General features: G+C 34.3%; 1 protein-coding gene across 3 annotated transcripts in view; it reads left to right on the top strand.

The window, feature by feature from the left end:
* The window catches only part of CSMD3 (CUB and Sushi multiple domains 3), a 1,081,491-nt gene that overhangs the window by 273,629 nt on the left and 783,461 nt on the right, over positions 1-24,401 (top strand). For all 3 annotated transcript variants that reach the window (XM_033843074.1, XM_019931944.2, XM_019931943.2), the window contains exon 5: positions 20,865-21,072. In XM_033843074.1, the coding sequence (XP_033698965.1) occupies positions 20,865-21,072 (208 nt within the window). The remainder of the gene's footprint in view (positions 1-20,864; positions 21,073-24,401) is intronic.

Below are 24,401 nucleotides of genomic sequence, written 5' to 3'. Positions count from 1 at the left end.
TGTGGTGACTTCACTTCTTTTTCCTAACTACTTCTCTCTCTGATGATTGCTATTGGGTTGGCCAAAACATTCTTTCGGTTTTTAAGTAAAAATAAAAGACATATTTTTCATTTTCACCACGAAATTTATTGAACAACATATTCACTGTTTTGTTCCACTATCTTCTGCCATTTTTCAGGCATCTTGGTAATTCCTTCTTCCCAAAACGTTTTATGTTTTTGAACAAAGAACTGTTCCAGGTGCCTTCCAGGGAATTGAATTTTTTTCCATTAAGAGAATTTTGTAAAGACTGAAATAAATGGAAATCTGAAGGTGCAATGTCTGGTGATTACGGCAGATGAATCATAACTTTCCAGCCAAGCTGTAAGTTTTTGCCTGGTCATCAAAGAAACATGCGGTCTTGCGTTATCCTGATAGAAGAGTATGCGTTTTCTGTTGACTAATTACGGAAGCTTTTTGTCGAGTGCTGCTTTCAGTTGGTCTAATTGGGAGCAGTACTTATCGGAATTAATCGTTTGATTTTCCAGAGGGAGCTCATAAATAGAGGATTCCCTTCCGATCCCACCATATACACATCACCTTGTTTGGATGAAGATCGGCTTTTGTGTGGTTCGTGGTGGTTCATTTCGCTTGTCCCACAATCTCTTCTGTTCCACATTATTGTACAGTATGCACTTTTCATCACCCATCACAATTTGTTTTAAAAACGGAACGTTTTTATTATGTTTCAGTAGAGAATCACATGCAGAAATACGGTCAAGAAGGTTTTTTCACTTAACTTATGTGGAATCCAAACATTAAAGCGATTTAACATAACCAGGCTGGTGTAAATGATTTTCAAGGCTTGATTTGGATATTTTGAGTATATCGGCTATCTGCCATGTGGTATAACATTGATTGTTCTCAATTAATGTCTCAATTTTATAACTATCAACTTCAACTGGTCTACCCAACCGTGGAGCATAGTCCAGCGAGAAATTTCCAGCACGAAGCTTCACAAACCACTTTTGACATGTTTGATCAGTCACAGCACCTTCTCCATACACTTCACAAATCTTTCTCTTGTGTTTTGGTTGCGTTTTTAGCTTTCTTGAAATAATAAAGCATAATATGCTGAAAATGTTTCTTTTTTTCTTCCATTTCCAATATTAAAATGGCTACACAAAAATTCACCAATTTTGATAGTTTTTTTAAAATGCACGCTGATACGACAGCTGTCACAATACAAGCTAACAAAATTGTTTCAAAAGAAGTTAATGACAACTAAGTCCTGCTAGAGCCGTCGTACAGAAAAAACCGAACGAACTTTTTGGCCAACCCAATATCTTATGCAGATTAATCTTATTTTACTTCCCTTAAAGGATTATAATTATAATGCATGCAAAGCATTTAGTACAGTGCATGCCACAAAGTGCTCAATGACATATAAGATGCTATTATTTTTAACCTTAATGATTAATAATGCTGGTAATGATAGTATGATAATAGTATTAATTATATCCACATTACTGTTATAAATTTATTAATATGTCAGATTTTCAAAATATCATAAAGTCAAAACATGTATAAACTAAAAGTTCTCTGCAAAATTACTGGCTGCATCCATCTTCCTGTCTCTGAGAGAACAAATTCATGGCCAAGTACAAGATTCCAGGCTCCATCCATCATGTTGCCATAGTCACTCCTGAGACATCTTTTCATGTAGGAAAAGCAAGCCCAATGTGAAATTTTTATTTCTAACTATAGGTTGGATTTCCCCACTCAGATCCTTCTGTTTTCACTTCCTTTTCTTTGTTCTGGTTACCTTCTTAGCATGAAATGTCTTCCACTCTCCCTTCCTTCTTTTTTTTGGCTAATTTCATAGTCATGTTTTAATGACTATACAAGAAAATATGCAATTGTGTATACTTTACCATGAAGCCTCTTTGGGGTAGCTGTTACTCCTCAGTATTTCCAAAATGCTTTTTTACATGTAATTTATAATTTCCTACTGGACGTGAAGTTTCTTGAGGCTATAATACTTCATCTTTCTATCCTTAATGCTTGGCACAGTGGTAGGTCTTAACAGGTTGTCAATAAATATTTGTTCAGTTAATGGGAATTTCATCACAAGCCTCTATCTAGTTGCCCATATTAATAAGATGGGATAGATTTCCTTTTTCATCCTTAACTCTGATCAGTTGGGGGCGCTGAGTGGCCTGCTGTTGAATCCTTTGGCTAGGTCTCTTCCTTATCATTGGAATGCTGAAAGAAAATAGAGAATATTTCTCTGAGGTCTGGAAAAAAATGGATGAAGCTTTCCTTTCCATGCCTTCTATGACCTGTTTCCCACTCTTTTGCCGCCTATATCTTCAAAAGGTGGGAGTACCCTGAGAAAATATGTGTCAGTGAATTGTAGTCATTGAGTTTCTGTGGGCCAAGTTTATGCTTACACTATGAAAAGACAAATATAAAAATGTGTGTAAAATTGAACTCTGTGTATGTGAAAATCCAGTCTTCATTATGCATTTTAATATTTTCTGTATGCAACAGTTCATATATGCAGTCATCATTGCTAAGAAAATATGAAAGTACTGATTACTTCCAATGGAAGACAGTTTATCAGTAAACAGAATATTTAAGCAGAAATGCATTTTTTAGGTTTTATAAAATATTGTATTATCCATTGACATAAAAAAATTATACCATAAAGTTGACATTTTCACTATGCCTGAGGAACTGTATTCACTTAGCACCACACATTGCTTGTAAGCATTCAATCTGTAGCTATAGATTAATTTGAAAGTAAGAAAGCATAGACGATGAAGAGCAATATTTTGAAATTGTTCTTGAAATGAGAAAAAGTGATTGGAATTGATTTATATATTAAATTATGTTTAGAATTTTAATAAGGCTCTGTGCATGTATTAACTGTATCTTTTATAGTTTTTAAACAAATAACTTATTTTTTATATTTGGAAATGCATTTTAATTATATTTATGATTTATTATTTAAATCAATGCATCTAGGTCTTCCTCTTTAATACAGTTTTAACACATTTTTACTTAATATGATTTATATAATGGAGTATTTTTTAAAACTTTAAATTGACATAGTCATTGATTAATAGAATAAAAATTCTACATGCAAATTTTGTTTCCTAACTCTATTTTTTAAGTGTAAAATCTTTTCTACAGTGAGCTAGTCATTGAATTTTACCCATGGGGGGAAAAGACTGTTTTTATGGATTTTGTTTTAATAGATAAGCAACAAGTTATAATTCTGTATTGCTTCTTGTCTACCTACCTTCCTATCTTTTTTTTTCTTGTTCTCTTCATTCATCATTTTCAAATTTTATTAAGCGTGTAGTAAATGCCAAGCACTCTGCTGGGAACTAAATATTCAGTAGGAAACTCAGCATTCTTAGTTCCTTCATGGTACAGGACAGAAAAACAAAACAAAGCAAACCAAAGTAATTACAAAATTGTAAAATATAGTAATAGGTTATGAGAGAAAAAAACCAAGAGGCTGAAATGAAGAAACAGGGGGCAGAAATGAAGAATAATGGATAACTTTTTAAGGTAAAATGGTCAGAAAAGACCTCTCTCTGTGGGTGATATTTAATCTGAACTCTAAAAGCTGATAGAGATATTTTCCAGTGAGGAGTGGAGTAAAGAATATTCTAGGCAGAAGAAAGGTCATACAATGCCTTGAAGTTAGAACTTGGTTGGAGTATTCAGTGGAATGAAAGAAGACCTTAGTGGTTGCTTTGGAGCTGGCAACACAATAGGAAAGGCAAAATTGGGGGACCAGGTCATGCAGGTCCTTGGGACTTACAGGAAAGAATTCCGCTTTTGGTTTAAATGTAATCAAAACCACTGAAGCATTGTAGGAGGAGAGGAACATGTTCTGATTTACATTCTCAGAATATCAGTTGTGCTGCTGCATAGGAAATTAAAGGAGATTAGACTTTAAATGAGGAGACAAGTCAGGAGGAGGACGCAGATGACAGCTTGGATCAAAGGAATAAACCTAGAGATATGGAGAAGTTGGTATATTCAGTATTTATTGGAGATAGAATGAATAGGACTTGCTGGTGACTTAGATATGGGGGACTGGGATGAGGGAAAGGAGGAAATACATAGAGTTCCTGTGCGAGCCACAGAGTAGGTGGTGATGCTGATGGTCCCCAAAGCATTAAATACATTCTGGTACACAGTCAGTAATCAATAAATGTTGTATCATGCCTGAATGGCTGATTGAATATATGAAAACACAAGAAAAGGTGGTAAGTATGAAAGCAATTGTGACCTCATTTTATTGATGTAACGTTGAGATGCTTGCGAGATATCCAAGTGGACATTGACAGGTGATTGTTAACATGCGATTTTAGAACTCCAGTTTCTAATTTCTGAATCATTGTTCATTCAGTAATCTCCTTGCCACAAATGTTAAACACTTCCCAGAAGCAAGGAACTCTGCTAGACAAAAGGGAATTGAGAGGTAAGACACAGCCCTGACCTCAAAGAGTTTATGGTATCCTGAAGACACAAATAAATCATATTACTGTAATGTAGTGCTATATGGTGCTAATGTAAACACTTAGATGGAAACCATTGCCTGGCCTGGAAAAGTCAGAAAAGGATTAAGAGAAATAATAACTGAGATTATGCTGAAAGCAAAAGTTAAGAGTTATCTAGTTAGTGAAGGAGACGAGGGGAAGGGATTATCTAAGAGGAGAAGGGAAAAAAGTGGGACTCATGCTGGTGGTGGGAGCGCTTGCTTGTTAGTTGGGAGGAGAGGAAGCGTGGAGGGGAGGTGTGGAAAGAACTGAAGTCGGGAAAGTAAACGGAGTCTTCTGCTGTTTCTTATGAAAGATAAAAATGCCTAAATTTGTCAAACAGTCAACAACTATGTAAAAAGAGTTGTATATTCTCCTCCCTTTGCTCTTCTTCCTCCTTATTTATTCTTCTGCCAATCTGTGTTACCATTCCCTTAACAATCTGTCTCAAATCTCACTCTCATCAAAATTGCATTTATTAATTCCAACCAAATTATTAATTTTTAAAAGTTTTTTGGTATTAACCTTATATAATATTTATATTTATTAATATATTTTTTCAAATATAGTTATACTTTACATATTTTCAAATGTATAATTTTGCACACATTATTATATTTTCACACACATATGTATATACTTATAGTGTGTATGTGTGTATGAATTTAATCATTCTTTCAATTTGTCTCCTGCTGGGATAATTCAGGGTGATCTTGCCATCATTTCAAAGTCAGCGGATTAGCAACCTTAATTGCATCTGCAACATTTAATTATTTTTGGCCATGTAAAGTAACATAGTCATAGGTTACCAGGGATGACATCTATGAGGGGAGGTATTACTTTGCCTAGCACACAGTGTTCACACAATTTTTCTAAATCCACATGCTTAGTAGCTGTGTAATGGAGGATAAAGTCATTACCCTCTCTGAGCTTATTTCCTCATCTTTAAAATAAGCCTGTGAATAAGGCTTAATTAACAACACAAGTAAAGTGTAAACCAGAGGATTTGCATAATATATATGCTTAATCAATGAAGCCACCGAATCCAGTGTACCTCACAATTCGCTATGTCCCTGTAGATTTCAGGTAGAAAGAAAGATGATGTCTCAAGAAGTAACCACCGGGCTTCCCTGGTGGCGCAGTGGTTGAGAGTCCGCCTGCCGATGCAGGGGATACGGGTTCGTGCCCCAGTCCGGGAAGATCCCACATGCTGCGGAGCGGCTAGGCCCATGAGCCATGGCTGCTGAGCCTGTGCATTCGGAGCCTGTGCTCCGCAACGGGAGAGGCCACAACAATGAGAGGCCCGCGTACTGGGAAAAAAAAAAAAAAAAGAAGTAACCACCTAATTGGCTAAAGCACTTCTGCTAAAATGATTTATTTTCTTGATGTGGACCTAAGAAGGGAAAGAGATGGACTGAACATATAAGAACTAAAGTATAGAATATCTCTTTTTATGCATCATTTACTTCTCTATTCTCTGGTTTATTTCTTAATAGTAACAATAAAATAATCCTCCCAAATAATCCAGATTTTAAATATTATTAGATGGTATGAGAGGTATTTGAATAAATATTTTTTTTAAAAGTCATCCTATTTTAGTTATAATTCTTTGAGATCTTAAAATTTAGCATATTAAAAAACAAAGAAAAACTGCACAAATCCCCAGTTTTCCCAGAAATTGAGCTTGAATGATTTTTAGCTATTTGGTAGGATTTTCTTCCTTTGTTTTAATCAGCAATTTTAGATAATAAGCCCTTTAGGGAAAGGACTTGCTTGAATATTTTTGTTTGTTGGTTTGTTGGTTTGGAAAATTTCAGCCATTGTACAGCATTTTTGAAGATAGAGCCCAAACCTATTCATTTCCAGATTGAGAAAGAGACTTAATTGTTGTATTCCTTAGGGAGGTCTCTGGGTCTAGTTAGGTCTGGGAATTAAATAGTACAGGGCATGGAAGCTTTTACTTGCCTTCCTCATTAGTAGCATTTAAAGTAGCTGTGGTAGTTGGTTCTAACAAATCCATCTTTGTAAAACAATGGCACACTCAGAAGCACGTAAAAATATACGCCAGAAGCATTAACACTCTACCCTGATGGCCTTTTCCTGAAGGACAAGAGAAGCAGATGTTTTTTCCCCAAGTATTTAACACAGTTGATTATGCATGACTAATTCTTTTGCTAATCTTGTCTGGTGTCAATCTTTTGGTTTTTAGTGAAGGTTTCCTTTGGGGATTTAGCAACACACATGGCTGACCTGCATGCTTCTTTATCTCCAGGGCTGTAGTAAAATATTAGCACACAAAGCTAAATTGATTTGGAAACATAAGGCACAAAAAAGCTGGTTTTATGCAAATATTAAATAACACTGTATAAAAAAAACACTTGGACATCATTTAAAGTGCAGCTTCACCTCACTAACTGGCTCACTGACACTTTGGATGGATGGTAAAATTAACCATTTAGAAACAGATAAGCTTTGCTGTTCCTGGGGCCCTGCATGAAAATGTGCATGTTCTATACCTCTGTTCACCCTTGGTATGACTGTGCAGCCAAGTTTTCATTTATTGTGCCAAGAGATAAATTATTCAAAAGAGCAGAGTATCCAAAACTCATTTACATTTGGCTTTGGACTTACCTTCCCAGTTATAATTGGTTTTGGACTCTATAAAAATTATTTTGTTTTTTCTAACCACATGGCAACTGACATCCCGAAAAGGTGACCCAGATAAGTAGTAGGTGGCAAGATTTTGGATGAACAGCACACAGCTAAAAATTTACACTTGAACTGTGGATCACCTATAATTTTTGATCAGTGCATTTTTGCTGTAGCAACTTCTGTTGTAGTAGAATCTGATACATATTTCTTATAGTAATGCCTTGCACAAAATTGGTGCTCAGATTATCAATTGAATAAATGAAAACACTGTTTACTTTTACATGTAAAAGTAAATGCTACTATTGTAAATACTTATTAACTAAGAGGTATTAAGGTTTTCATTTTATTCATTCTTAACTTTGAATTTTAAAATTGATCAGATGAAAATCTAATTTTGATCAACACATTCACATGTATATAAAAAACACTTTGTTTTGAAATAGGAAGTTGTATTACAGCTAAAGAACAGTCATCAACAAAAAAATATACAATAATGATCTGCATAATTTTCCATTTCATTCCATCTCATGTCACCAGATAGTTGTAGACTACACCATTCCGCCCCTCCCAAAAAGAAAAGGAAAAGAATAAAAAAGAAAAGGAAGCAACAATCATATTAAACCAACCTGAAAATACATCCTGAGCATTATTGCTAAGAATGTACATTTGAGATACAAAAAATATGAATACTCATTTAGTTTAGAATAAATAATAAAAAAAGAAAAATATCATTAAGGGATCAGATTTGTTCAGTTAATTTAAATAAGAATGAATTTCTTGATGCACATAAAAGGCCTGTGATTGTTAATTAAGTGGAAATATTTCAATGTGTTGTAAATTTTGTCAGCATTGCTATAATATACAGCTGACCCTTGAACAATGTGGGGGTTAGGGGCATGGACCCCAGCACAGTTGATATTTGCATATAACTTTATAGTGAGCCATCCATGGCTTAGTTGAATTCTGCAACCATGGATTCAACCAAACATAGGTAATATAGTACTGTAGTAGATATTTATTGAAAAAAATCCACGTATAAGTGGACCTGCCCAGTTCCAACCCATGTTGTTCAGGGGTCAACTGTAATCATGACTTTGCACAAGAGCGTTATGTCAATATTGCCTAATCCCATTAAAAACACTATTTTGAAAGCTTAGAACAGTACCTTCATGTACACAATGAATATTAGCCATTATTAACTGAAATTAACTGTTTCATTAAATATCTACTTTCTTCTGAATATCATTGGTTAGAAATAGATTTCAAAGCAAACATATTTAAAATATAGTAAATTCAGGAGCAGATTGAGAGAGAGCCAGTTTTTAAGCAATCAGGTTCTGTGGAACTCTTCAAATTACAGTAAAATACTTCAATTAATTGCGTTTTTTCAGGGCTCCTCATGGACAAGGATTTGCTACTTTTTTTCTCACTTTCTTTTCTTTTCTTTTCTTACTACTCTATTTTGTAGCAGAAAATGAGAAACAAGGAGCAGCACTCATTTAATCAGTAGAGATGGCAAGAGTGAAATGAACTATATGGGACTGAGAGTGCCTTCTTGTCTCCCTGCTGTGGCAATTTTGCCAGAGGGAGTAACAAGTCAATTGTGCCATCACCTTGTAGGAACCTTCCTACCTACAAAAATAAAGCTTCCAGGACACTGATAAGGAATATAGAAAATATGTAACTGAGAGATTGTTGGCAACATTTAAATCAATAAATGTGCACTCTCAAAATAATGATAATTTTACAAATAAGAATCTAGCTTAGAAGAAATTTAAGTAAATTGATTTAGGTCACCCAATTTATTAGTGTTGCATTTGTGCCTGGGTCTCTGTGATTTTAGAGCCCCCATTTCTAAGCTCACCATAAAACTGTCAAATAATTGTCCAAGAAATTTCATGGACATACTGGGGAGCAAAAAATATATTTAACCAGATAAAGTATTATTTAGGTACCTACTATAAGCCAGCCCCATTCTGAGTACTTGGGATAATTCTGTGACTAGTGTATTAGTAATGCAGTCAAGATTGCACGACATTTATATTCTAGAGATAAATGAGAAAACAACAAAAACTACTGGATAGTGATAAGTTGAATGAAGAGACTGTAGCAGATGTTGTGACAGAGACTGATGGGGGACTGTTTTACCTAGAATCATTAGTGAAGCAAGACCTCACTAGTTTGAATGGCATCATTGAGACGCCTTGGGAAGATCTTGAGGAAGAAGCCACCAGCTTAGATAATAGTTTAGAACAAAGGTCCTAAAGGTGGAGGGAACTTTGTTAAATTTAAGGAAATGGAAAATGAGCACTGTGGATTGAGTTTACTGAGAAGTCTGTGGTTGCAATCATTAAGGTCATGGTAAGGACACTGGTTTTATTCTAAATTCAAGAAAAGCTAGTAGAATGTTACAAATAGGAAAGTATGATTGACATCATTTCATTTCCACTTTAAAAAAGCACTCTTTACTTCCTTGTAGCAAATAAATTTTAATGGCAGAAGAGAGGAAAGAGGAATTGATGTTGGTAGGATATTTAAAAAAAATTTTGTTGGAGTATAGTTGCTTTATGATATTGTGTTAGTTCATACTGTACAGCAAAGTGAATCAACTATACGTGTAAAAATATCCCCTCTTTTTTGGATTTCCTTCTCACTTAGGTCACCACAGAGCACTGAGTAGAGTTCCCTGTGCTATACAGTAGGCTCTCATTAGAAGGATATTAATTTGGTCACACTGAGAAATGGTAGAACATGGATAAGTAAATCAACCAAAAATATATAGGGAAATAGATAAATATTTATATATATTTAAAATTGATAGCACAGAGACTGGCATAAAATTAATACTCAAATATATAACTACTATTAGTTGTATTAAACATGATTCCTATCTTCAAAGAACTCAGTACCTATCTGGAAAGATTTGAGAAATAAACATACTCCTAAGTTCAGCAAGCTTGAATTGGATGAGGGAAATACTCTAATTTTATGAAAAAAATCATTCAAAGTTCATATAAAAGTCAGTAATATATCCTCCAAAGCCGTTCTATTCAATGTCATTTAAGATAGATATTTTGGTTCCCCATTAAGTGTCAGGCATATTTCTAAGCACTGAAAATACAGGGATGAAAAAGACATAAATTGTTTCTGTCCCTGCAGGGTTAAATTCTTGCTGTTTAAATAAGCCTTGTCTTTTTTAAACTAAATTAACAGATTCACTCAAATTTTAAAATTTCCATTTTCAAGTAAATGGGGCTCAAGTTCTATAATTTTAGATATGGTGAAGTACTCCAAGTTATTTATAAAACTAAACACAAGACATAAATGACTGTTCAGTGATCTGGTCTATGAAGTAGAACAGGGAGAAGAATCCTCAAAAATACATCAGATTTAAATATGAATTTGAGAATTCCTTAATTAAAGTAAATTATTTGACAAAATGAGTTCCAGTGGAATGGATTTTTATTGTCTATATAACTAATAGTCCATGTTGCAAAAGTAAACAGATCTTGACATTACAATTGTCTAATTCAGCAAATATTTATTTCTCACCCATGCAATATCTAATGTAGCTTTGGTGACCCATCTTGATCTTGTAGTTTTTGCCATCTGTGATAGCTGTTATCTTGAGAAGTCTGTGAATTAAGATCAGTTAAGGCCAAAGTAAGGACAGTGGTCTTACTCTAAATTCAAGGAAAGCCATTAAAATGTTACAAACAGGAGAGTGTGCATAAAATGATCTGATTTCCACTTTCAAAAGATATTCTAGGCTCCCCTTTAGAAAATAAATTATAAAGGTACAAGAGAAGGAGATGGGATTGAAGTCATGGTCTGTATCATTCCTAAGCAGAAAGGATGTCAAAGAATATTCTTAAGAACTAGGCTTGGATGTGATTCCCCCTAGACAATTGAATGGACAGTGAAAAAGATTCCCCCTAGACAATTGAATGGACAGTGAAAAAGACTGAGCTAAATGACATAGATAACAGAATTGTCAGTTTACCTGGAGGATAGTTGAATTAAAGAGAGTGGATAATATCACCTTGGGAGAAAGTATATTAAAAGAAGAGTAGAAGCCTAGGGAGCTCTGATATTAAAGTAACTGGTAGAGAAAGAGGAGGCAGTGAGGTAGATGGATAAGAAGCGTTAGACAGCTACAAGGGTAACCAGTAAAATATTTCACATGGAAGCCGAAGAATAGGAGAGTAATGAGTTAATAACAATGCCAGCTGTCACTGAGAGACCCATTTAAAAAATACTAACAAGTATGTGTCCGTTAGGAAGTCAATGTTGAGCTTAGGAGAAGGGGTTCAATAGAAAGTATGAAGAGAAACAAGAATGCAGTTAATTGAGGGATCACTAGGAGGTAAATAAGTAGAAACATTAAGCAAAGGTACATTTTCAGAGGAATTTTGAAAGGGAAGAGGAAAAGGAGGTTAATAGACCAAGATAAATTTAGTTTGTCTTGCTATTTGGAGGTGGATGGGGTTGGCTTCCATCTTATATGGACTTTTAGGATGGTATTAGAGAGGTACTTATCAGCTTAAGTGATCCCAAGTAAAGACCTGGAGTTAGGTAGAAGATAGGGTCAAGTACCCAAATGAATGGATTAGCTATTTTACATGAGTTACTACAGTGATTGTTGATTCTAACTATGCAGTAGAATCACCTAGGGAATGTAAAAAAAGATTGCCCTACTATTGACCCCACTATCAAGCAAGTAAATAAGAATCTTGGGGTTGGGGTTGATGTATAGGTGTTTTAAAATGCTCTACACAGATTTCTGATAATTCAGTCTGTGTTGAAACAGAAGTGATAAGACTTTGGAAATTCTGAGAGAAATCATACCCTGAACATTCTTTTTTAAATGAAGTAGCATTAAAGTTTGCCTTCTGAGAGTAGTAATCAGCACATGGAGTGGGGCCTCAAGGAGAGCAATGGAGGTTAAAAATAAGGTATAAACAAGGACAGGGCTTTTATAAAATAGAAAGAACTGAGCTGGTAGCTACTATCTTTACTGAAACCATAGTTTCAAATTGCAAATTTCTGGGCTTGTCTCTAGATTAATCTGGGGAGAACTGACATTTTTAGATTACGTGGAATATCTATTTATTTACATAGATCTATTTAGTTACATAGGTCTATATTTTCTCTCAAAAATATAATTAGAGCTTTACTCAGGCTTTCCTTCTCTATTTTTATTCCTAAATTTTTGAAATTTTATCCTATTAGCAATAATATTTAAAAAAATTTCAGTTTGTAATTGTTCAGTGCTGATATATTTTTGTATATTGCCCTTGTATTCAGTAACCTTGCTTAATTCACAGATTAAGTCATGTATTTTATCTGGTGAGTCTCTTGAATACTCCACATACATAATTCTGCTATCTGTAATTAAAGAAGTTGTACTTTATTGAAGTTAAATATGGAGAAAAATCTAAAAATTAGTTAACTCCCACTTGCTTGGTACTGAATAGCAATAATCAGTTTCTGTTTATGCTCACCTTTTTATTATAAAGCTTTTGACCTGCAACATACATTTTGTTCTTAAAATTTATTTGGCAGTCCTTCTCATTCTTCTATTTTGTTTTGACATTTTGTTCCAATTATCAATTAATCTCTTTTGTAATAGTGACATATTACTTGTGTTTTCTTTTTATTCTACCCCATAGATGGCTCAGACATCAGAATTTAATTTGATGATGAGCTTAAATGGTTATATTTACTCATTTGTTTATTTCATATTTAATTCAGTAAATTCCTATAAACCTCTACTATATGTCAGTCTTTCTTTTAATAAAACAGATATGATGTGAACAAAAATAGATGCATGATCTGTCCATTGTTGAAAGTGGGGTGTTAAGGTCCCCCACTATTATTGTGTTACTGTTGGTTTCTCCTTTTATGGCTGTTAGTATTTGCCTTGTATATTGCAGTGTTCCTATGTTGGGTGCCTGTATGTTTCCAAGTGTTATATCTTCTTCTTGGATTGATCCCTTGATCATTATGTAGTGTCCTTCTTTGTCTCTTGTAACAGTCTTTATTTTAAAGTCTATTTTGTCTGATATGAGTATTGCTACTCCATTTGATTTCCATTTGCATGGAATACCTTTTTCCATCTGCTCACTTTCAGTCTGTATGTGTCCCTAGGTCTGAAGTGGGTCTCTTGTAGATAGCATATATGTGGGTTTTGTTTTTGTATCCATTCAGACAGTCTGTGTCTTTTGGTGGGATCATTTAATCCATTTATATTTAAAGTAATTATCGATATGTATAAGGAAACACAGGCCTTAAATGACACATTAGACCAGGTAGACTTAATTGATATTTATAGAGCATTTCATCCAAAAGCAACAGAATACACATCTTTCCCTCATACACATGGATCATTCTCCAGGACTGACCACATGCTGGGCCACAAAGAGAGCGTCAGTAAATTTAAGAAGACTGAAATCATATCAAGCCTTTTTTCTGACCACAACACTATGAGATTAGAAATAAATGACAAGAAAGAGAAAACTGTATAAAACACAAACATATGGAGGCTAAACAATATGCTACTAAACAGCCAGTGGATCACTGAAGAAATCAAAGAGGAAATTAAAAAATACAGAGACAAATGAAAATGGAAGCACAATGATCCAGAACCTATGGGATGCAGCAAAAACAATCCTACGAGGGAATTTTATAGCAATACAGTATTACCTCAGGAAACAAGAAAAATCTCAAATAAACAACCTAGCTTTACACCTAAAGCAACTAGAGAAAGAAAAAGAAGCAAAACCTAAAGTTAGTGGAAGGAAAGAAATCATAAAGATTAGAGCAGAAATAAATGAAATAGAAATGAAGAAATAAGTGAAATAGAGATGAAAACAATAGCAAAGATCAACAAAACTAAAAGTTCTTTGAAAAGATAAACAAAATTGAGAAACCTTTAGCCAGACTCATCAAGAAAGAAAGGGAGAGGACTCAAATCAATAAAATTAGAAATGAAAAAGGAGAAGTTACAACTGACACCACAGAAATACAAAGGATCATAAGAAACTACTGCAAGCAACTGTATGGCAATAAATGGACAACCTGGAAGAAATTGACAAATTCTTAGAAAGGTGCAACCTCCTAAGACTGAACCAGGAAGAAACAGAAAATACGAACAGACCAATCATAAGTACTGAAATTGGAACTGTTATTAAAAAATCCCAACAGACAGAAGTCCAGGACTAGATGGCTTTATACGCGAATTCTATCAAACACTTAGAGAAGAGATAACACCTATCCTCCTCAAACTTTTCCAAAATATAGCAGAGAGAGGAACACTCCCAAACTCATTCTGTGAGGCCACCATCACCCTGATACCAAAACCAGACAAAGATACCACAAAAAAAGAAAATTACAGGCCAATATCACTGATGAATATAGACACAAAAACCCTCAACAAAATACTAGCAATATGAATCCAACAATATATTAAAAGGATCATACAACATAATCAAGTGGGATTTATCCCAGTGATGCAATGAATTTTCAATATCCACAGATCAAACAACACACCAACAGATTGATACACCACATCAACAAATTGAAGAATAAAAACCATATTATCATCTCAATACATGCAGAAAAAGCTTTGGACAAAATTCAACACCCATTTATAATAAAAACTCTCCACAAAGTGGGCATAAAGGGAACATACCTCAATATAATAAAGGCCATATATGACAGACCTATAGCTAACATCATACTCAGTGGTGAAAAGCTGAAAGCATTTCCTCTAAGATCAGGATGTCCTCTAAGACAAGGATGTCAACTCTTGCCACTTTTATTCAACATAGTTTTGGAAGTCCTAGCTATGGCAGTCAGAGAAGAAAAAGAAATAAAAGGAATACAAATTGGAAAAGAAGTTAAGCTGCCATTGTTTGGAGGTGACATGATACAATACATAAAAAATCCTGAAGACGCTACCAGAGAACTACTAGAGCTCATTAATGAGGTTCGGTAAAATTGCAGGAAACAAAATTAATACACAGAAATCTGTTGCATTTCTATACACTAACAATGAAATATCAGAAAGAGAAATTCAAGACACAATACCATTTACCATTGCACCAAAAAGAATAAAATACCTAAGAATAAACCTGCCTAAGGAGACAAAAGACCTGTACTATGTAAACTATAAGATGCTGATGAAAGGAATCGAAGACAGCACAAACAGATGGAAAGATATATTGTGTTCTTGGATTGGAAGAATCAATATTGTCAAAATGACTATACTGTCCAAGGCAATCAACAGATTCAATGCAATCCCTATCAAATTACCAATGGAATTTTTTGCAGAACTAGAACAAAATACCTTAAAATTTGTATGGAGACACAAAAGACCCTGAATACCAAAGCAGTCTTGAGAAAGAAAAACGAAGCTGGAGGAATCAAGATCCCTGACTTCAGACTATACTACAAAGTTATAGTCATCAAAACAGTATGGTACTGGCACAAAAATAGAAATACAGAGCAATGGAACAAGATAGAAATCCCAGAAATAAACCCATGCACCTATGGTCAATTGATCTATGACAACGGAGGCAAGAGTATACAATGGAGGAAAGACAGTCTCTTCAGTAAAGTGCTGGGAAAACTGGACAGCTGCATGTAAAAAAAATGAAATTAGAACATTCTTTAACACCGTACAGAAAAACTCAAAATGGATTAAAGACTTAAATGTGAGCTTGGACACTATAAAACTCTCAGAGGGAAGCATAGGCAGAACACTCTCTGACATAAATCAAAGCAATATATTTTTTGATCTGTCTTCCAGAGTAATGGAAATAAAAACAAAGATAAACAAATGGGATAAATTTTACAAATGGGATAAACAAGTACAAATAATTTTGATTTTATTTTGTCACTTTTTTCCCTGCTCTATATGTTGTAAGAGATTAAAGGACATTGTTTATCAAGTTTGTATAAATTTAGTTATTTTAAAGTGTAGAAATAGGAGTATTCGATGATAGATTTATAATATTATAAACAAAATTAGGTTTAATATTTTAAATTTAATAGCTATATTTTTTTATCAGTAGATTTGAGTACACTAAGAATTTAAGAGGGAGTTGTTAGTATTTCCTCCAGGTGATTGGAATAAATCCCAAATCAAATGATCACGTTTTAAAAAATTCTTATTCTCAAAAGACTACATTGCCTTCATTGATTCTATTGGCTGAACTGGTTGTTTCCTTCATGTTTTACAACAGACTGAGTCTTCAAACTTCTTAACATGCAACTTGCCATCATTCAGCCTATGTATTGCATTAAAAAAAAAAAAGCACACCTAAAATCTTACAACCTATACAGATTTTAGGACAAGAGTAGAGAAACTACCAACCTTTTTTATATTCCCTGTATGTTAAATAACTACATTTTGAAGCAATCATAACTTCTAGTTAACCTCAAGAGAAGTGTAAGATATTTAATCACGTTGCTTTACTCTTTAGGTGAAAAAATACTGTTCTTAAAAATGGGCCTAAGAGAATTATTCTGATTTATTGTGCAGTGATACTATTTATTCCAAAGTGCCTACAAAGACCAAATTAATCTTTTGAAGATATTGAGATAATAATATGCTGAACTACTGAATAAACGAGAGGTGGTTTATCTTTAGGAAACAATAAAGCATGCCAAAAATTGCTTGGATTCTTGATTCAGCCCCCTAATCTGTATCCTCCATTATCTTCTTTCCCTCTCCTCTTCATAGAGCAGCCAGAATGTTTTCAAAACTCAAAACTAATCATGTCATCTCTTTGCTGAAAACCCATCAGTAACTTTCCACTGCTCTGAATAGTTTTGTCAGAAAGATCCTGCAAGGTCTAGCACCTAGTTGCCTTTCCACCTCATTTGGTACCACTTGGCAGTTGCACACAGATTTTCTTTCAGTTTGGAAAATTTTGGAGAATGCCCATTTCCTCTGGTGAAAGCATAAGTGTACCTACTCAGAACAATTTTCCTTTTCCTCATTAACTATTCACCCTTCAGGTTTCTAGTCCATCATTGCTTCCTCAAAGAATCCTTGTTTCTGAATTCTCTAACTACTGCAAAGCCCCAAACATACAATGTCGGTACTAAATGCTCCTTCTGCAAAGTACCTGACAGAAATGTAATTTTATATGTTTATCTTGTCATTTGTTTAGAGCCTTACTCTCTTCTAGACAGGATGCTTAATGAGGGCAGGTATTGTGCTGACTTTTGATCACCACTGTAGCATGAGAGACTAACGCAGTTCCTCCTGGTACTTAGTAGATCTCAATGAATATTTTTTTGAATAGATAACCAAATTAATAAACTTTAAAATTCACAGAAAGTGTATACAAGTAACCAACATGACCCCATGTGTATCTTGAGTATGTTAAAAAATGGTTCTATTTAATAGCCTGTGAACCCTGCCCTTTCTGTGACATGTGGGACAGAAGATACTACAGACAACACTAATCAAACGGGCAAGCCTGGTGGCCAGGACAGAGTGATGCTGAAAGAATAAAAGTTCTATCATTGACAGGATTTGTACCAACTCACTTTGCCCAGAGACCAGGCAATATTACTTAGCAGAGAGAGCACAGCACTAGATTTAAGGGTTTCATGGTTTGTCCTAATTCTGCCTTTCACTTGTTCTAACTCTGGTATAAAGTAAAAATTTTAATTTAGATAATACATTTTACTATAAGAGTCTATGATTACAGAAAATGTATTGTTTTTTTATAAATATTATAGTAAATCCAGTCTGAATTGCAATACAAAGGTTCTAGCATTCAGGTAGATTACCTAGCCAAAATGTTGTATATCTAACGTGTACTAAAAGCAAACTTTATTTATTTCACAATTTTGTCAGATACTGATTCTATGATAGTCTCTGTAGTAATAAAGAGATCAAACAGGAGTGCTGAACAAAGAACTTGATACAGAAATTGGCAAGAGCATTGGTTTGAATGCTGGAAGATCTCAGTTCCCATCCTGTTTTCAACTGCAAGTCAGTCATGCTTTTGGGTTGAAGACTTTCCCTTGAGTGAACTATGCTGTTAGTTGCTCTCCATCTCATGTGTCAGGAGTTTGGGGTGATTTCTCTCTTTTGTGAGCCTAGATTACTTCTTAAAGGAGACCATGCAGAGAAATTGATTTGTTTGCCCTGGAGCTTGGGGGACACAGTGTATTATCATTAAGACCATGGCTGAAATATTTAAATGTCTGCTGTTGTAAACCCAGAAGGCTACATTTGGGAAGAAATTGCATGTCCACAGAGGATAAATAAATGGGGCATGTTTTCTTAACCATATGCAGGACTTTTGTGAGGGAGTTCTGGCCTGGAATTGTCCTAGATCCTGCCCAAGAGGCCCACCTAGAAGGATAAGGAGACATAGTTGGAAAGAGGGTGGAAGGATACCATTCTATACCCATGGTATGAGGGAGAAAATAAGCAGCCAGCTAGAGAAACACATTCACCCACAACAAGGGAACTGATTGGGTTACTTCTGAGGGTCCCATGAAAAGGTTCATGAACAAAATGAACCATCTTTCTTTAATCATCTGCCAAAGCCCTTGGAAACCAGTACCAAATCAGTGCCAAGCAAATAAGATTCATCTCCCCTGATCCTTTCTACTTCCAAATCTAGGATGAATCATAGAGAGCTCAGTGAGCAGGGGTGGATGAAAAGAAATTCTAGGAGGGGAAACAGGGAAGAAGAGCCCACTTCACTGCCTCACCTCTGCCCCATCTGCCACAAGCCCAGGGGAGCAAAGAACCTTAACCTAAATGAAGTCACAATTTTTTGTGAGTATCCAGGACTAGACAAATTAATTGATAAATTGATATTTTTGAATTAAAAAAAGTGGAGGAATTTTTTCTTAATCTGAGTGTGAACTGAAATGTTTCTGCCTGAGATTTTATCTAGAGACAGGGAAGTAAATAGCTCACAGAGCTGGTTTGAATATGTTGTATGCCAGCTACACTACAAATATATAATAATGTAACGTTTTATTTCTGAAGCAGTACTCAGCGTTGGTGTTAGTACTGAGAAGACAAAAAGTAGAAATAATTTGTGGTTGGGGATTGGGGGCAGCAGGACATTTTCACCAGAGGTTAAAGTTAAGGTATTGAGGGAAGGCATTGTATGTTCTGATGAGAAAATTGTAGTAATATATCTCATAGTCTAGACTGGACCACTACTAGTTCATTCTAATTACTCAACAGACTTAAAAAAATAGAGAGGGCATCATGAAAATAAATATCATATACACAGTAGTGTATGATGAAAATTAAGTATCTTTTAAGAACAATATTATTTATGCTTTCAATTTATGAATTATGGAGCTAGGTGGGTAAAGAGTGGGACAGAAAGAAGCTAATGTTATTTAATGCATACAATATGGTAAGAAAGTTGTTCCCAGTACCAAAGCATGTTGCCATTCCATGCCCATTGTGGAGTTAAACAGGATGCTGCCATCTCTATTTATTAAAGTTACAGATTGTTAACTATTACATCAAATAATAATTGGTCTTTATAGAGCTAGATATTTCCTCAGACATTTGATTTGAATGGAAGGAATTCCCTGAGTAGCTCAAGATAACAGCATAAATCTTGAGAAATTTGATTGCACAAATAATCTAGTAGCCTATTGACTGGCCTAAACAGTGTTATGACAAGACAAATTTTATAGCTTCAGTTTCTTTATAAAGCAAGGAGCTTTATCTTATGTTTTAACACTAAACACAGGTGGTCATGTAACCCCTCTGTTGGGGTTACATACAACATTGGCCAAAAGTAGACTCATGGATAATCTATGACCCTTATTTGGGAAATGAGAACCACAGGTCCAAATGTAAAATTAGTAGAAACTTTCCAAATGGAAGAAAAGTATGATTACTTAGAAATAGAAGGTTCTGAGCCACCTACAATATCATAAGTAGATAGTTTCTATTTAACCTAGCATTGATGCCATTGCATTTATAATGTTGTGTATACATAATCGTATGAATACCTAGCAAAATATGTTTACATTGTTTGATAGAGTCATAGGAATGTGTTACTAAAGATATGTTACTGAATATATTATTGAAGTTACTATATTATTTCTTTCTAATTAAAGTTTTGTAGATATGTGATGATGTATTCTATTTAAACTGCATTTCCACAAATGTTTTCAGTAGCTTTTGAAAAATGCCAATGACAGAAACTATATTATATTCTCTCTTACATCATTTATTTGGTATATACCTACATTAAGGAAATAAAAACAAAGCTCAGACCTACCATGAACATGCACAAAGTGACTAAAGATTTCCTATTATAGACCTTAAGAATGATGTTTCATTTGTTTTACTTGCTTCATCACCTAATCAATGAAAAGGAAATCTTAATTCTGTTATCCTGAGATCTAATTGGAGTATAGATTTTTACTTACTTTCATTGCTGTTTCAATCAATGGTTATAAAATAGTCAAGATAGCATTTGTATTTATATATGTGCTTAAATTTTTCATGGACTTCTCATTTAATCTCTATTATTATAATATGCACTTGGTATCACAACATTTGTCCTGTTATTTTTATCCAATAATGTTAACAGAGTTGATTTAATCGCATTTCTCTTAATGATTTATATCTGAACATCTCATCTTTGTTTTCAACAGCTGAAGATGCATGTGGAGGAACAATGAGAGGATCTAGTGGCGTCATATCAAGCCCTAGTTTTCCTAATGAGTATCATAATAATGCTGATTGCACTTGGACCATTGTAGCAGAGCCTGGGGACACAATTTCACTCATATTTACTGATTTCCAAATGGAAGAAAAGTATGATTACTTAGAAATAGAAGGTTCTGAGCCACCTACAATATGGTAAGTAGTTTCTATCAATCTAGCTTTGATGTCATTGCCTGAGGCCAGTTGGGAATCAGAGAAAAACTGTATGTGGGCCTTTAAAGGATTAAATATTTAAAAGAACTAACAGTTACAGGAAAATTGTAAGGCGTAGCTGTCAGAGCTGAGGAAGATTTTGGAGATTGGGTACTAATATATAGAATGGAATTTTGAAAGATGAAGCTTTCCATCAGTATTTCTTTATCACTCAATCAATGAAAAATAATGTGATTTTTATCAAAACTTGTATAAGGAAATAAGAGTTGTTCCTACAATTGTGTTCCTTAGTGTGCCAGTTCATACTCTGGTTCATAATCTGGTTCCTTTCAGATTAATTGAATAGTCTTGGAAGTAATTTGCCTTTGTTTTTGTAGATAGCTCTTTTATGTATCCTGTTATCTGAAGGCAAAAATTAAACACTGTGATCTGGGTGAATGTGGTCTGTTTCTTTAGAGACTCAAGGCATGGTCTCATGAAAATTAGAGTTTTCAGAACATACTTTTAGGATATAGTATTTGTAAAAAGAAAATATTTCTTTATGCTGTTTTAAAAATTTAAATGCACTGATATCATTGAAGTGTAATGTAGACTTAGTAATTGAAGAATGGTGGGATTAGTGAAATGAAGACATAGGTAAACTCTAGACTAAAAGGGCCTTTTAAACCAGGTAAAATATTTCATAAGAATAGCAGGAACTTATTAAAGGATTTTTATCAAAAGCAATTACACGAAGAGGTTTGTGTTTTCAAATGATGATTCTTGCTGAAGTATAGAGATTGATTTGAAGTGGGGCTCGATTAGCTGTAAGAAAATTTCTTAAGAGATGTCTGCTGTAATCCAAGAAAAAAAATCATGGTAGCTTGTATTAAGATGGTACTGATGGAGATAAAGAAGTAGAATGAGTTGAGAGATTTTTAGGAGGTATAATGATAAAGACCTCTGTAGTGAATTGAAGAGTGATAAAGAAGGTGGTGTTCAAATAAAACATCATTTCTGGCTTGCGTAAATGGGTAAAGGCAGGAGAGATACTCACTGAATTGGAAAATGTTGAAGGAAGGTCACGTTTGGGATGGGAATGCTATGGTTATTGAGAGATGTTTTACATATATTTAGTTTGAAGTCTCTTTGAGACATGCTGTTAAAGCCATCTAATAAACAACAATATCTATCTATATGATTCAGGAGCTGTGAGGAGAAGCATCACTGATAGTGTAGTTGATATTGATGGTAATAGAACCAAAAGGCATCAATAACATTGGCTAGACAGAGACAGGATGGAATGAGAAGATAAGAGGGCACTAGGATTGAGTTGGAGCATCAACAGCATATAAGGCCCAGGCTTAGGAGGATGATCCAGCAAAGGAGACTAAGACAGAGAGACAGGAGGAAATCTAGGGGAATAAGCTGTCACACAGGCAAGACAAATGTGAAGAAGAAAGAATAAGACAACATTGCAGATTGCTGTTGAAAGGACATTAGGTAAATGTGTGTGTTTGTGTGTGTGTGTGTGTATGTGTTTTAATACATTCATAGTTGGCTAGACGTCAGCAAAAGTACCGTGTTTCTATCAGCTTAGTCATACCTTTTTAGGTAAGATGAAAATAACACACTTAGCTCTACCAACTTTGTTTTTTTGTTTGTTTGTGTTTTCCTCTATCTTTCAGTCCCTCGATACCCAAGTTTATATAACTTTAACTCTTCCCATGATAATTTTGTGCCTGGGTACAATGAAACTCAGCAGAATCCTGGTTTAAAAATGTTAGAGAATTCAAAAACTATTGTTTCATAAATTGCTACTTCTACAGTGTTACATATTTGAGTCATATCAAGGTAGATGATAATGCCTTGGATTTTCCAATAATTTTATCTCTTGGTGTAGAAGAGATCCCATTAAAAATGAAAAATTTTAAACTTGCAACATATTTGATTACTAGAAGGAAATTAGAAAACACTGTTTCTTGGCACCTGTTCCTTTGTTACCACTGCATTCTAGAAACCAAATCTAACACATTTACTTTAGGGATCATAACATACCCATTTATGTTCATAATAGTTACTTTCTCTTTTCAGATTAAGCATTCTTAGTAATAATTTGTTTATCATCTAAATGAACACCCTTCGTATGTTTCCAAGTTTCTGGAATAAATACAGCTTATTCAATAATAGTATCAGATCTACAAATTTCTTTTCTCTCCATTTTCTCATTAAATGACACTGGACCACTTTATTTATTTCCCCCTTCCTCAGGAAGAAAATAGCAAGAAATTAATTGTTTTACTGTCCTTTTAAATTAATGTTACCATGAATATTTAGATAGACTTGTTAAATTCCTTGTTGTAAAATATAAACACCAAGGTCATTTGGCACTTTTCAAGAAAATGATACAAATACCAAAACTATGTTATATTTTTATAAATGGCAATTGAAAGATACAGTGTCAGTAAATAATATTGTCTGTAGTCACTTAAATGTAATAAAACAACATTCCTTTTAATTGTATTAGTTACAGAATTGATGTATAAAATGATCTGTGAATAATTAAAACTTTAAATCTAATCCTGGCCCTCTAATCCCTTTACATTTTTTAATGTTCTCATATCTTTTTAAACATATAGTCATCAGAATGAGACATTTTATTTCAGGTGGCATTACATTGGTTCTTTCTTATGAGTATGCATTGCTCATATAATATTTTCAATCCTTAATAGAACTGAAAAGATAAATGAGAACAGGGGACCCATTTACATTATTTTGATTAAAATTACAGACGATTCCTTGATTACAGGCCCTTCATTGAGGAACTGGGAACTTGCCACTGGCCACTATGCATTTTATTCTGTTCTGGAAGTTCAGGCAGTGAAGCAAGGCTTACTGTAACCTGCCTTTGACTTTGGCAACAGGGAATAAATCAGCCCAGTAATTGTGCTGCACGGAGAATATTAAGTTAGCCAATGCCTCTCTTATAAGCTATATATGCTAACTCATTAAGTTCTTGTTTATTAAACAACAGTCAGCAGCACCGTTGCATGATCCAACAGGGATGGAAGATCTACTCAGTCATTACTGGATGGCAGAATTTTATGAGGCCTGTTGAATATTAGCTAATTCCATTGCAGTGAAATGAAAAATAACATAGCATAAAGAAGCTCGAGTTCTAGTTTTAGCTTTGACTCTTTGTGGATAGATGAAACTGGGTAAGTTATGTCACCTCCCTAGATCTCAGGTTCTTTGTCTGTAATATCTAAGGCTTCTCTCAACTCTAATATTGTTTGGCATTATCTGCTTAGGTGCTATGGCAGGGTCAAGGA

This window comes from Tursiops truncatus, chromosome 17, assembly GCF_011762595.2.
Source record: "Tursiops truncatus isolate mTurTru1 chromosome 17, mTurTru1.mat.Y, whole genome shotgun sequence".
Taxonomy (NCBI): Eukaryota; Metazoa; Chordata; class Mammalia; order Artiodactyla; family Delphinidae; genus Tursiops; species Tursiops truncatus.
Note: the sequence above shows the minus strand (reverse complement) of the source record. Positions and strands in the feature narration are given on the sequence as shown.